This window comes from Trichechus manatus, unplaced genomic scaffold, assembly GCF_000243295.1.
Source record: "Trichechus manatus latirostris isolate Lorelei unplaced genomic scaffold, TriManLat1.0 scaffold00012, whole genome shotgun sequence".
Taxonomy (NCBI): Eukaryota; Metazoa; Chordata; class Mammalia; order Sirenia; family Trichechidae; genus Trichechus; species Trichechus manatus.
The window spans coordinates 555,430-569,293 of NW_004443948.1; the positions used below are offsets into that span (position 1 = coordinate 555,430).

At 35.0% G+C, this 13,864-nt stretch overlaps 1 protein-coding gene across 1 annotated transcript in view; it reads left to right on the top strand.

Annotated features, from left to right (window-relative positions):
- The window catches only part of PROS1 (protein S), a 103,622-nt gene that overhangs the window by 64,014 nt on the left and 25,744 nt on the right, over window positions 1-13,864 (top strand). Inside the window, exons 4-9 of the mRNA XM_004371330.3 lie at window positions 2,214-2,300; window positions 4,826-4,948; window positions 5,046-5,177; window positions 8,993-9,118; window positions 11,121-11,242; window positions 13,218-13,333. Coding sequence (XP_004371387.2) covers window positions 2,214-2,300; window positions 4,826-4,948; window positions 5,046-5,177; window positions 8,993-9,118; window positions 11,121-11,242; window positions 13,218-13,333 — 706 coding nt within the window. The remainder of the gene's footprint in view (window positions 1-2,213; window positions 2,301-4,825; window positions 4,949-5,045; window positions 5,178-8,992; window positions 9,119-11,120; window positions 11,243-13,217; window positions 13,334-13,864) is intronic.

Below are 13,864 nucleotides of genomic sequence, written 5' to 3' on the forward strand. Positions count from 1 at the left end.
ATCACAAGGGCCCTTATAAGAGAGAAGCAGGATATCAGAGTCAGTATAGGAGATGTGATGGTGAAGCAAGAGATTGGAGAGATGCAAGGAAGAGGCCACGAGCCAAGGGATACAGGCAGCCTCTAGGAGCTGAAAAGGCAAGGGAATGGATTCTCCTTTGAAGCTTCCGGAAGGAATGACATCTACACCTTGATTTTAGACTTCTGATCTCCAGAACTGTAAGAGAATAAATTTGTATTGTTTCAAGTCACTAAGTTTGTAATAACTTTCTACAGTAACAATAGGGAACTAATATTGTCATTTGCAGTCAAATCAGCTCTGTCTCCTGGTGACTTTATGTGTAACAGAGGAAAACGTTGTCTGGTCCTGCACCATCTTCATGTTCGTTGGAAACTAATACAGCTACTACTGATTTCAAATGAGGTTTCAAATCCATCTACATAAATTATATTTTCCAAAGATGTCTGAAAAAATATCTCATATACCACACAATCTTCTGCAGTACTATCTTGACATGCCCCCAGTAAGTGGCAGAATCTATTACAACCCTCTCTCCCCCTCTCTTGAACCTGAGTGGATCGTGGAACTGCTTTGATCAATACAGTTTGGTGAAAATGATGCACGCTTCCCCCCCCAAAAAAAAAACTAGTTGCCCTTGAGTTGATTCTGACTCACGGTGACCCCATATTTCTCAGAGTAGAAGTGCTCATAGAGTTTTCAATGGCTGTGATCTTTTGGAAGTAGATCTTGATGGCTTTTCTTCTGAAGGCACCTATGTGAGGATTCAAACCACCATCCTTTTGGTTAGTAGCCAAGTGCTTAACCATTTATACCACCCAGGGAGTCCTGAAAGTGACACCAGAAAACCAAACCAAACCCGTTGCCATTGAGTCAATTCTGATCCTATGGGACAGAGTAGAACTGCCCCATAGGGTTTCCAATGAGTGGCTGGTGGATTTGACCTGCTCACCTTTTGGTTAGCAGCATAGGCTCTTAACCACTGCGCCAAAAAGATTAGCATTATCCCCCACTTTCAAGAGGGCAGGAGGACAGCTGTCCACCTTCTATAATGTCTGTTGTTGTTGAGTGCTCACAGTAGCTCTTAACCACTGCACCAGTGCTGCTTAATTGGGCTGGCAGCCTCTGCGTTCTTCTTCTTGGAAGTTAGCCACCATGAAAGAAGTGCCACTTTGAGACCAACATGCCAAGAGAAGCTCAACCTCATGGAGAGGCTCTGAAAAATGAGATGTCAAATGGAGAGAAATTTGCCAAGGAGCATGAGGTGCAGATATTGAGTTAAAGGCCATCTTGGAAGTGTATCTTTCAGCCCCAGCTGCCCAGGCTGACTCCACATGCAGCAGAGACAAATGGCCCAGCCAAGTTCTTCCCAAATATTTGATACACGAGTCACAAGCAAAATAGGATGTTTGTTTTAAGCCACTATGTTCTGGAGTTGTTTGTTACCAAAAAATAACTGAAATACCATCTTTTTAATAAGTTGTTGACTGTCTATACAATGAATTGATGCTTATAATGTTGTCTTCTTCAGCTATAAAGAAGTGTTATATTTTGGCACTAAATGACCTCCAGTTACTTCAAAGACCTAAATCTGCTATCTCTATTGTTTCAGCTGTAATTTTTTAGTTTACTAGCAACATCTGCTAGTTTTCTTATCTATTTTACTGGGTGTGGTGAGGAATAATATAAATGAACTAAACTTGCTCTGTAAATATGAGGCATTAGACAAATATTATTGTATCAGTCTCTATGCAACATTAGAAGAACTGGAACTTGTCCACAGTAACAAGAAACGCTAGCTCATTCTGTTAATTTTACACACCTTCTAAGTCAGGCTCTGGTCCACAGATCTGAGGGTGACTTTAAGTCCCTGCTACAGAATTAAGAACACAGATTTATGTGACAATAAATTTCCCTCCTAATCCAAGGTCTTTTTCACTTCCGGCATTAGGAACCTTCTCCAGAGAGAACAAGCTGCCATAAGCGTGTTTTCTGTCATTCTGTATTTATTGCAATCTTGCTTTTAGACTTTTAATTTTTCAAAAGAAGATGGATGGAAATCTTTAGGGTTGATATTTTGAATTCTGGGGGGTTCCACAGTAGCATAAATATCCTACCCCCTTTGGATAATCTTTACCATGATTTCAGATCCAATAAGTGTGTTCTGAGAAGACTACATTTGTTTCCATTTGCAGTTTGTCTTGGCTCTTTCCGAGCTGGATTATTCACCGCTTCACGTCAGTCAACCAACGCTTATCCTGACCTAAGGAGCTGTGTCACGGGTAAGCATCTCTACCATCAATTTTAAAGACAAAACAAAAACACCGTGCAAGTAAAGTACACCAGTGTTAATGTAACTAATGCCTGTAAATCAACAAATGAACCCTTCCAGGGTTGTATGCCCAGCAAGGAAGTTTCCTCAAAATGCATTTGGAAGAATGTTTTTTCAGTTCTAAAATGCTGTTGCTTTACTCAAAATGCATTTGCCCCTGACATTTAAGCTGAAGTGTCCTATTCTTTACTAAGGTCACTGATTTCAGAATTTTTGTTCCCAACAGCCTTCTTTTGGTTGTTGTTGCATTATTATGTAGTATGACTAAATGTTTCAGCTGATTAATAGGTCAAAGTTAAATCATGTTTATTCCTCTGACTTTTTGGCATCAATAATATAAATGTGGAAAATATTATGTGATACCACATTAACCTCTGAAGTTCACATTGGGCCTAGTGATAATTCTGGTAGATTATTTATATCCTCTGTTTTGCCAGTTTCTCAACTGATAGCCAAAGAGGTGAAAAGGTGATATTGCAATATATAAGTGCGGATGTCTGTCCAGTGAATGTTTTAAACACATGACATTGGCATTGTATAGATACTCATTTATCTAACTTTCTCTAATTTAAAGTTTTCTGTAATTACCCAAGTAAAATAATTTTCCTGGGTAAGTATATTTAATTCATACTTTATCTATTTGCCAAAGGACAGGAAACAAAAAATAACTCGAATAACAATTTCCCTATTAACCTATTTTATCATTTTAACTAATACATACTCTATTACCACTTTCAAAAAACCTTGATGATTTTATGAGGACATATTATGAAAATTTATGGAATTAGTTGGATATCAGCCATGGTTTCTTTGTTTTTTGTTTTTTAACACGAGTCAGAAGTTTCCTCTGGCTACCTTAAGCAAATGGGAATGTGATGGAAGGGTGGGAGAAATTTGCAAAGTTGACTAGGAAGGCTTGAGAAGCAGGCAAGGAAATGTGCAGGAGCCAAGGTACCATTGCAGTATCTAGTGAAGGTAGAAAGATCACAAAGAAAGAAAGAAAGAAAGAAATGGATGTATTTCAGATAGTGATAAAGTGCTGTGTCGTTTTATGAAGAAAATGCAAAGGGTATTATAATTGAGCTTTAGGAGTCCCTGGGTGACACAAATGGTTAAGTGCTCTGCTGATAAGATCAGAAATTCAAGTCTACCCAGAGGCATCTTTGAAGAAAGACCTGGCAATCTACTTCTGAGAAGTTAGCCATTGAAAACTCTATGGAGTGCAGTTTTACTTTGACACATATGGGGTCATCGTGAGTTAGAACTGACTGGATGTCAACTGTTTTTTGTTTTTTTAAAAAAAAATAGTTGAGCTTTCTTTCTTTGTTTTAATCCCTTTTTCCCTCTGGTAATATTCGTTTGGTAATATTTCCTGGTAAAATCTACTTTGTCTTACACTAAGACTCAAGAGGACCTTTCCCTGCAGATCTGAGTTTCTCTCTCTTTCTCTCTGTTCTCTCCTCTACAGTGCTATGACCTGAAAAATTCTAGCTTGAACTTACCAAACTCCATCTTTCTTCTCAGCCCTGGGAGACTACTGGACAGTGTTTGGGTTTTCTGCACTGTGGCATGGAAACTGTCTCCAGGCAGCAAGATGGGCTCACCTTGCTTATTTTTCTTCCCTTAGGGATCACAGTACTCCACTGCTTCTTGTCCAATGTCTAAAAACTGGTTCATATATTTGACCAGAGTTCTATTTATTTAAGGTTGTCACTCCATGTTAGCCCAGATCTGAAGTCCGAAATTCTTCCCTTCTGCTAATACTGAAAGTAGTATTATTTGTCCTGCCTACCTCATGGAATTTTTTTTTTAATAATTCATTTTATTTTGTTTTTTGTTGTTGAGAATACACACAGCAGAACATATACCAATTCAACATTTTCTACAAGTACAATTCAGACATTGATTACATGCTTGGAGCTGTGCAGCTGTTCTCACCCTCCTTTTCTGAGTTGTTCCTCCCCCATTAACACAAACTCACTGCTCCTTAAATTTCCTATCTAATCTTTCAAGTTGCTGTTGTCAGTTTAATCCCATATAGATAGATCTTAAGAGAGCACAATGTTCAAGGCAGACATTCTTTACTAGTTAAACTAAACTGTTGTTTGGTTTTAAGAAGACTTCAGGGGATATTTTTGGTTTAAGATTTAAAGATTATCTCAGAGCAATAGTTTCAGGGGTTCATCCAGTCTCCATGGCTCCATAAAGTCTGGATTCTCATGGAATTGTTTTAAGGATCAAATAAAGTCATATATGTGGAAAAATAGATAAGTTACATTAGAAAACACTGTATATATTTGCACATATAAAAGTATTTTCATTTTGCAAAACAATTTTAAAGGTTTGCCTAATGGACTTATTTTGTAATGAAAAAGTATTATTTGATGGAAGGAGTTATAATTTCGTGAACAGATAAGGTAATTTTATTTTAATGTGGCATGTTGCAAAAATTAAGTAAAAGTCTCTTTCCTTCAGCCATTCCAGATCAGTGTAATCCTTTGCCATGCAATGAAGATGGATATATGAGCTGTAGAGATGGCCAAGCTACATTTACTTGCATTTGTAAATCAGGTTGGCAAGGAGAGATGTGTGAATTTGGTATGTATAGTAAACCCACCTGGTTCACCTGGACTGGCTTTCTGAAAAGTTCCCTAAGCTTGTATTACTTTAAAAATAATTATTTTCCTCTTTTTAGATATAAATGAATGTAAAAATCCTGCAAATACTAATGGAGGATGCAGCCAGATTTGTGATAATACACCCGGAAGTTACCACTGTTCCTGCAAAAGTGGTTTTGCTATGCTTTCAAATAAAAAGGACTGTAAAGGTAAAAGCAAGACGGTAGAATAAAAAGGTATTTGCTGTGTGAGTTTAAAAATTCAGCTAGAGAAATTTCTCCAGGAAATTCTTAGAAAACTCTTTGGTTATAAGTGATCATAGTGAATAAACATTGTGCACCTTTAAGCCTTAATAATACTATGGTACTGCCTTTTAGTTTATAATACTGATAACAAGAGTTTGTTGTTATTGCCGTTTTCTTATTGTGTGTGTGTTTCAATAAAGAATTTCATTATATGCTGATAAGGTGAGATTTTACTGCAAATCCTTGCACACTACAGAGCTTTGCAAAATCATTAAATGTATCTTTTTTTCTAGAGTCTATAATATTGTTTCCTTTACAAAAAAAAAAAAAAATCCACCACAATCCTTAATCACCTCTTCAGTTGTATTTTATCTTTCTTTGTCAGAAATACCTTTTTTATTTCCAGTATAAACCCTTCATCTTGTACCTCATTTCCTGTTGTGGTTTTGGGAAAGATGAAGAGGATCTGGTTTTCTTTCTCTGTATACATTTGAGATCACTTCATTGGTCATAACTCTCTCTCTCTTTTTTTCTTCTCCAGACCTGAATAATGCCTTTCAGTTTAGCACTTCAACAAGTCAGTTTTACTAGTATATTTCTTTTGTATTTCTTTATGCTTCCCTCTTCCCAAGATTTTGACTTTTTTCTCTCTGCATAATGCCCTTTTCATTTGAGTGCTTCAAATCATGCTTTGTGTGTGGATGATTAAAAAAACAAAAATTCCAGCCTGGTTTTAAACTTTGCCTTTAGAAATTGGAACAACTAACAAAGAAGTTTTTCTTTTTTATTTTGTTTGAGGTCGTAGAAACATATAGTAAGAAAGAAAAAAAAAGTAAGAAATCTTAATACTTTTACTTACCAAGAGGTAAAAAATGTAGTAAGTGAAAATCTTAAGTTTTCTTGTTAGCTCTTTATTCATTTCTCTGTAGGTAGATCCCCAAATTGGATTCATAGTCAAGGAATGGGTTGTCCCTCATTGCATTGCTGTGTGTTTAGTATGGTAGAGTTTACCATGTTATTTAGAGTGCTGTTAAATGACTCTAAAATGAACTGTATTAACTAACAATTCCTTCTAAAGTATTATGCAATTTGTGACCATATATCTCTTTCTTCTCTGCCTATTTGAAGGTCTGCTGGAGGTTACAAGTTTAGAATAGTAGTATTATTGGAACACCAGGTATAGAAAACCAACATAATTCTCGATACCATATGCACACGTTAAGTAAATAATAACCATTCATAGTCTACATTTAAATAGTCCAAGTCTGTTCTCTAAAGAATCTGTGACTTGTTTTTAAATTAAAAAGTATCTAATCCTTATCCATTGAATTAATATGCATGTATATAAATGATTACAAAAAGTCCTCTTATGTATAAGAAAGTCTCTAATGACCCGAACTTATATTCTTAGGTGCTTCGTTTACATACACTTTTATCCATGATAAGGAGCCCAGGTGGCGCAGTGGTTAGTTGGCTGCTAATCAAAAGGTCAGCGATCTGAACCCAGCAGCCACTCCACAGGAGAAAGATGTGGAAGTCAGCTGCTGTGAAGATTACAGCCTTGGAAACCCTGTGGAGCAGTTCTGCTCTGTCCTATAAAAAACCCATTGCCGTTGAGTCGATTCTGACTCATAGTGACCCTATAGGACAGGGTAAAACTGCCCCATAGAGTTTCCAAGGAACGCCTGGTGGATTCAAACTGCCCACCTTTTGGTTAGCAGCCTTAGCACTTAACCACTATGCCACCAGGTTTCCACTCTGTCCTATAGGGTAGCTATTAGCTGGAGTCCGCTTGACAGCAATGGGTTTGGTTTGGGGTTTTATCCATGATATCCAAATGATAGAGTACAGAACTGTCAGAAAAATATGTATGAAAGTATCGCAACGGGACCTTAGCCAAGGTGCGGATATGCTTGGGATCAGGTTGCCAGTCAATGTCTAAAAATGAAAGAATTTTCATTTCAGACATTAGATGTCAGTGTAGAGCCCTAAAATCAATGTACTATAACTTGAGCTCATATGATCTAAATGATTCCTTGCAACATGCCTCAAAGCAAATAATTTTAGTCATGTGTTTTTACTTTATTTTAAACGTACGGATTTATAGCTCTTTTTAAAAACTTAAAAATTTTATTTTGAGTTAATTTGGATTCACATGCAGTTGTAAGAAATAGTAGAGAGATCCCATGTACCTTTTATGCAGTTTTCCCCAATGATAACATCTTGCAAAACTACATCATCTACAATATCACAACCAAAATATTGACATTGACACAGTCAAGATACAGAACAATTACATTACCACAAGTATCCCTCCTGTTGTCCTTTTATAGCTACTCCCACTTCCATTTTCCTAGCCTCTGTCCCTGAACCTGATAACCGTTAATCTGTTCTCCATTTCTATAATTTTATCATTTTAAGAACATTGTTTAAATGGAATGATACAGTATGTAACCTTTTGAGATTGGCTTTTATTTCACTCAGGATAAATGCCTAGAGATTCATCCAAGTTATGTGTGTATGAAGATGTTCGTTTTTATTGCTGGGTAGTATTCCCCGGAATGGATGTACTAGAGTTGGTTTAAACATTAACCAATTGAAGGACATCTGGGTTGTTTCTGTTTTTGGCTACTATCAATATAAAAATGTAGTAAAGTGTGATTGCTCTTTTTCTTTTACTGGTTCCAGTAACTTGGACTCACCAGTAGAGTATAAAACTTTACTTTTTTTTTTTTAATCTTCAGATCAAATGTAAGAAAACAAAATATTTAGGTTGATTCCATTATTTTGTGTATGCTATTTTAAATAGAGTAATGTGTGAAATTTTGTCTGTTCATCTGTGGAAAAAAATAAACAACCTATTTAGAATAGAAAAGATATTTTTCATTCTAAGCTTGTCCATTTAGCTATTTCTCATTTGCTTTTCACACAGGTGCTTATGTAATAACTAGTTGCAACCAAAACTTTGTCTCTTACTCCACTATATAATGTAATAAATGCATCTGATATTTATGGAATATTAAATTAGTACTAAAATTGGTATTGGATTAACTACAGCTTTAAAAGTTCTCTGAACCTCTTACTTGGTACTGTAAAATCACTCTTGAATACTTCATTGTTGTTAGGTGCTGTTGAGTTGGTTCAAACTCATAGCAACCCTATAAGACAGTAGAATTGCCCCATAGGGTTTCCAAAGAGCAGCTGGTGGATTTGAACTGCCGACCTTTTGGTTAGCAGCCGAGCTCTTAACCACTGCGCCACCAGGGCTTCCTTGAATACTTTAAGCAGTAATGATAGTATACAGATTTGTTAGTTGTATATTTCCAAAGGAACAATGTAAGACAGATAAGCCGTATTCATTATTTTTTGTTTGTTTTTGATATTATTGAGTAAATCTACTTTTAAGACCATATTCCAGACATATCTATTTACAAACACATATTAAAATATTAAAAATATGGTTGAATCACTTCTCCCATGTCTTTTCATACTATTACCTAGTAGATAAGAAAATAATTAAAGCCCTCTCCTTCTTTCACATAAATACAATGGAACATGGTAAACATCAATCAAAATCCCTATGCCTTTGTATCAATATATCATATTTAATGAACTAAAATATAATGATGGGTTTAATATTTTGTTATTGCCAGGCCACCCTGTTGTCTCATTACATACATTAAACTGGATCCAGAAAACACAAATCAAGGGTTATTTATTAGCATTGCTTTGTTACGGAAAAAAAGTTTTTTAAAAAAATATTTTGGTTTCATTTATAGATGTGGATGAATGCGTTGTAAAGCCAGATATTTGTGGCTCAGTTGTGTGCAAAAACATCCCCGGAGGCTTTGAATGTGAATGTCCTGAAGGCTACAGATACAGTCCCGTATCCAAGTCCTGTGAAGGTAGAGTTGTGGTGATATCATTGCTGATGGTGGAGGGGGTGGGTTTGAGCCCTGAGTTGAGATTTAAAAGCATTTGTTTTATTGAAAACCAACAATCAGATTTTCTAAGACGGCAAAATCTATGATATAGCTTGGTCATGTGGGTAATCACTGACTTCTTTCCAGAGTACAAGTGTATACGACACATGGTCTTTTGATTCAGTGTTACATACTCTGATCAGCTCTCAAAGCTACACGTGAATCAGAGTCCTCCATGTGTGATGAAAGCAAGCTATACACATTTTGACATCATTTAAATAATATTCAAAGATAAAGAGAATTGCAGTCTAAAAGGAAAAGCACACATACAAAAGAAAGACACAAGTTTAAAACTGTGGGTGGAAAAAGCATGATGGTTAGAAACCTTCGGTTTTATTCCTAAGCCTTTTAAACATCTCCTGCGTATACATAAGTAAATCATTTACTCTAAAATGGGAAATGGCATAGTTCTGTTAGAATTAAACACCTATACAATAAAATCTCAACATAACCAAATGACTCCTGAGCTCTGAAAACTTGAGAAATATTGAGAGACAATGTCAGTGGCCCAGTAGATTTGGGATAGATAGCCCCATGGAGTTTGTTTTCACGTCATTTGGCCTGCAGTGGTGCCCCCAGGTTGCTTAAACATATTAGTGGGATTCATCAAATATATTCAAATTGTCTCACACCCGCCTTTAAATTTTTCAAAATTTAAAAATAAATATAGTAGCATGACTAAAACTAATCAAATCAAAAATAATTTTAGAATCTTTTTTTTCCCAACTGTATGTGCTCCTGTTGAGATTTTGATGCCTTACCTCCCACACTGCTCTCACCAAAAATACTCCCTCCCACACACCATTTCCATACTCCCATCACTCCAGGCAGAAATTACCGTGGTAAACCTTAAGCATTTGCAGATTTATCGTTAACCAATTTCATCATCTAAATTGTAGTTGTATGTAACGAGTGACAATAATTTTTATTGAAATATTTATATAGGATGTTATATGTATTCATATACTTCTATGACTTTATGTGTCCTGCAATTATTAATAACATTGAAGAATCACTAATTTGGGGGTTCCGTTTTAAGGCAATATGTTAGGGAAATTATATGCTATAATGGCATTTATGAATTTGGGAATTCTCAAAGACCACAGTGTGCATCCATTGAAGATGTCAAGGAATATACATAACTCTGAAGTGGACTTTGGCTTAAGCATATTATTACAAACTTTCTAGAATGATTTTCTCAAAATATAGAAAGGGGACAGTGATCATATAGAAGATTTCACAATATAGGAGGTAATATCACAGTGAGACTTTTTAAAAAGATAAGAAGAAATAAAGATATGTCCTTAAATTTATCCCCACGATTAATTATTGCTTTATGAGAAACCAAATATTCTTGATATTATCATTTAATCCCCAGTCACATTAACCTTCAGTTAAAAGAGGTGTTTTCTCTTCCTCCTTCTCTATCTTTTCTGTCTTTTCTTCATGAAGAAAAGATAGAGGAGGAAGAGAAAATACCTCTTTTAACTAAAACTTAATGTGAGTTAGAATCGGCAATGGATTTTTTGGTTTTATGTTTTCTTATCTTCAAAGCAAACAATTAGAAGATAATCTCAATGGAATTCATGTAACCAGAAATGACAGTTATCTTAATACTCTCAGTCTTTTAAGAAATTTTTTTCAAATTCAATATCAGAGTATTAGTATAATTGTTATACTTCCATTAATTATTGATTTCTGAACTTAAAAATTAAATTTGTGCCTCAGCTGTGGAAATAAATAGAAATTAAATTTGTAAATTATTTACATCTCTATGTCAAGTCTTTAGATGTGATTTGATGTTATAGGGATTTGTTTCACTAAGGACCTGTTACCATCGGCTTATACTGAAATCAGAATACTCCCTGTTCTTTTGGGTTGAACATTTAGGAGCTATCAAAGTTTATGTTCTCTTTTACCCTAGATGTGGATGAATGTTCTGAGCACATGTGTGCTCAACTTTGTGTCAATTACCCTGGAGGTTACTCATGTTACTGTGATGGGAAAAAAGGATTCAAACTTGCCCAAGATCAGAAGACCTGTGAGGTAAACATCTTACAATGCTAAGCTTCTCATCTCTTTCCTAAAAGGACAGATATTCTACACTAATTCTTGTATTTCTAAAGAGTCTGTAAGTCCCATCTGTTTACTAATTATGGCCATATAAGAGAGCCCTGGTGTCACAGTGGTGGAGAGCTATGCCTGCTAACCAAAAGATCAGCGGTTCAAATCCACCAGCTGCTCCAATGAAACCCTATGGGGCAGTTTTACTCTGTCCTGTAGGGTTGCTGTGAGTTGCAATCTACTCGACGGCAACGGGTTTGTTTTTGGTTGGTCATACAAGGCACAAACATTGGAGATAATTCATAACTTGGTTTAAAAAAAAAAAAGACTGCAGGGTCAGTTTAGAGCACACTCATCTGTATAATCTATACATTTACAAAATGCAAAATGTATGTTTATTTAAGAAACCAAGAAAAGCTGAGGCTTATACTCCTCTGTGAGAAAAATAATCTTGCCATAGGAACTTTAGTGAACACGTTTTCCAGTGCCTGCTTAATCCCATTCTGACAAGTCTGATCATGCCATACACAGGTCAGTACTTATAAGAGTGCTCAGAAAATTTCAAGTGGAAACAACTTTGTCACAACAGGCTTTAGCAGGGTTTAAGTATACCAAAATTCAGAGTGGTCGATTATATTAATCTGTGCTTCTGAAACTTGCTTTTAGTTTCTCTGATTTAATACGTAACTGATGCAGGAATTCAATGTTAGGAGTAGGTCCTAGTTTTTCCTTTATAGAAATAAACAGGTCAACATCTGAAGCTCTGTTTGTTTTTTTCCATAAATAAGGATCATGTGTCAGTGATCCTTAGTTCAGTCCTTGCATTTTTTATTTTTACAAGTCAAAGTGAAATTTTATATAATAATAACGCAGACAATAAAAATAAAAATTTTTGAATAGTGATTTAACCATGTTAGTGATTTAACCATGTGGATATGCATACCTCTATACATTTTACCAAGACAGCAATATTTGTCCCCAAAAATGTAATATTTGATATTACACTATCTACTTGGTAAAGGAAAATAAGATAAGCTAGTTGACATACGCAGTAACTTTGGTGCTACTTACTAAAATGCCATGCAGCATGAATGTCTAGTAATTTAGTCCCTTATTAAGTATTTGTTCTGGTTACACATCACCCTGTGTGCCTTGGAGTAGATTTTATGAAGTTCTAAGAGGAAATTAAGTGTTATTTCTGGAGCAAGATATAAATCTGTATATGTACACAATTCTTACACAATGTCCTCATGTATGCCCAAGAACTTATTCCTGAAAGGCTTTCTGTTTTAAATTTTTCTTTTCTTTCTTTCTTTTTTTTTTTAACTTAAATTTTGCCCTTAGAAAAAAGATACTTGATGCTAGAATTAATGACTCTAAATCACTTTCTTGTAAATTCCTTGGAGACTAGGGTATCTAAACTTTTATTTCCTCTGTGTTTTCCAGTATTCCATATATTATCTAAATAACATTATTAATCGGATTTTTTTTGAATAAATGAAGGAGTGAATGAGTGAGGTGCTGTTATTGGTACATTAATTCTTCCACCTATTTCTGAGTCTAACTAAAAGCAATTTTCAAATATAATTCATAGAAAGCACTAGACCTGGCAGTTAATTAAGGAGATACATGTTGTTTCTAGAAGGAAGAAGTGTTTAGGACTGATATTTGCAAAGGATATATTTAAGACAAAAATCTAAAGCCACAGACGTTGAACAGTACCTTAAATACATATTTTTGGAGGTTATACTGATGGAACATACAATGAAGTGAAAAATATTGCTTTATTACTACTGAGGGTATTCTGAATTTATTTTGAGAATTAGAATAAATTTTAATTTTAGTGTACCATAGAGGACACATGTGACAAGAACACTAGGAACCAGAGAAAGGGCCTGCAACCTGACACAAATACCAAGCAATAAACCTATGTGTTTGTTTGTTTTCTTCTTTCTAGGTTGTTCCACTGTGCCTTCCCCTGAACCTTGACAAAAATTATGAATTACTGTACTTGGCAGAGCAGTTTGTAGGAGTCGTTTTATATTTAAGATTTCACTTGCCAGAAATCACCAGGTGAGGAACCAAATGTCAGTATGTTTTCTAGACGTTAAGCAGGTAAGGACAGAAGAAAAGAACTGACTGAAGAGGTTTGACATGTACATGCTTGTATTATCAATCAGATGATTTAGGTGTATTATCAGTCAAATGATTTAGGGAACCCTCAGGTTAATTCTCTCCTTAATACATTTAATTTTTATGCTAGAATATTGTTTGAGTCATTCTGGCCTGACCTTCCTCAGCGATCATTTTACTTAATGCCATCCATCTTCCTTTTCTAATGAGTACATATTTATTAAGAAGCCAGGGAGGCAGATTTAGTGTATTTGTGAAATTTTCATTCTTTTTTATACATATTATGAAAACTAAATAAAGAGAAAATACCCATAAAAGTATTATTTTTATAATATAGTTATATTCAAAATTACTAAGGAAAATTCATACGATTGCTTAAGTAGTATTTTAAAGAAATACCTTATGTAATTGTGGTTGACTGAGTACTTTGTTTTTTTAATTAACGTATCTTTTTAAAGATATTTTATTTTT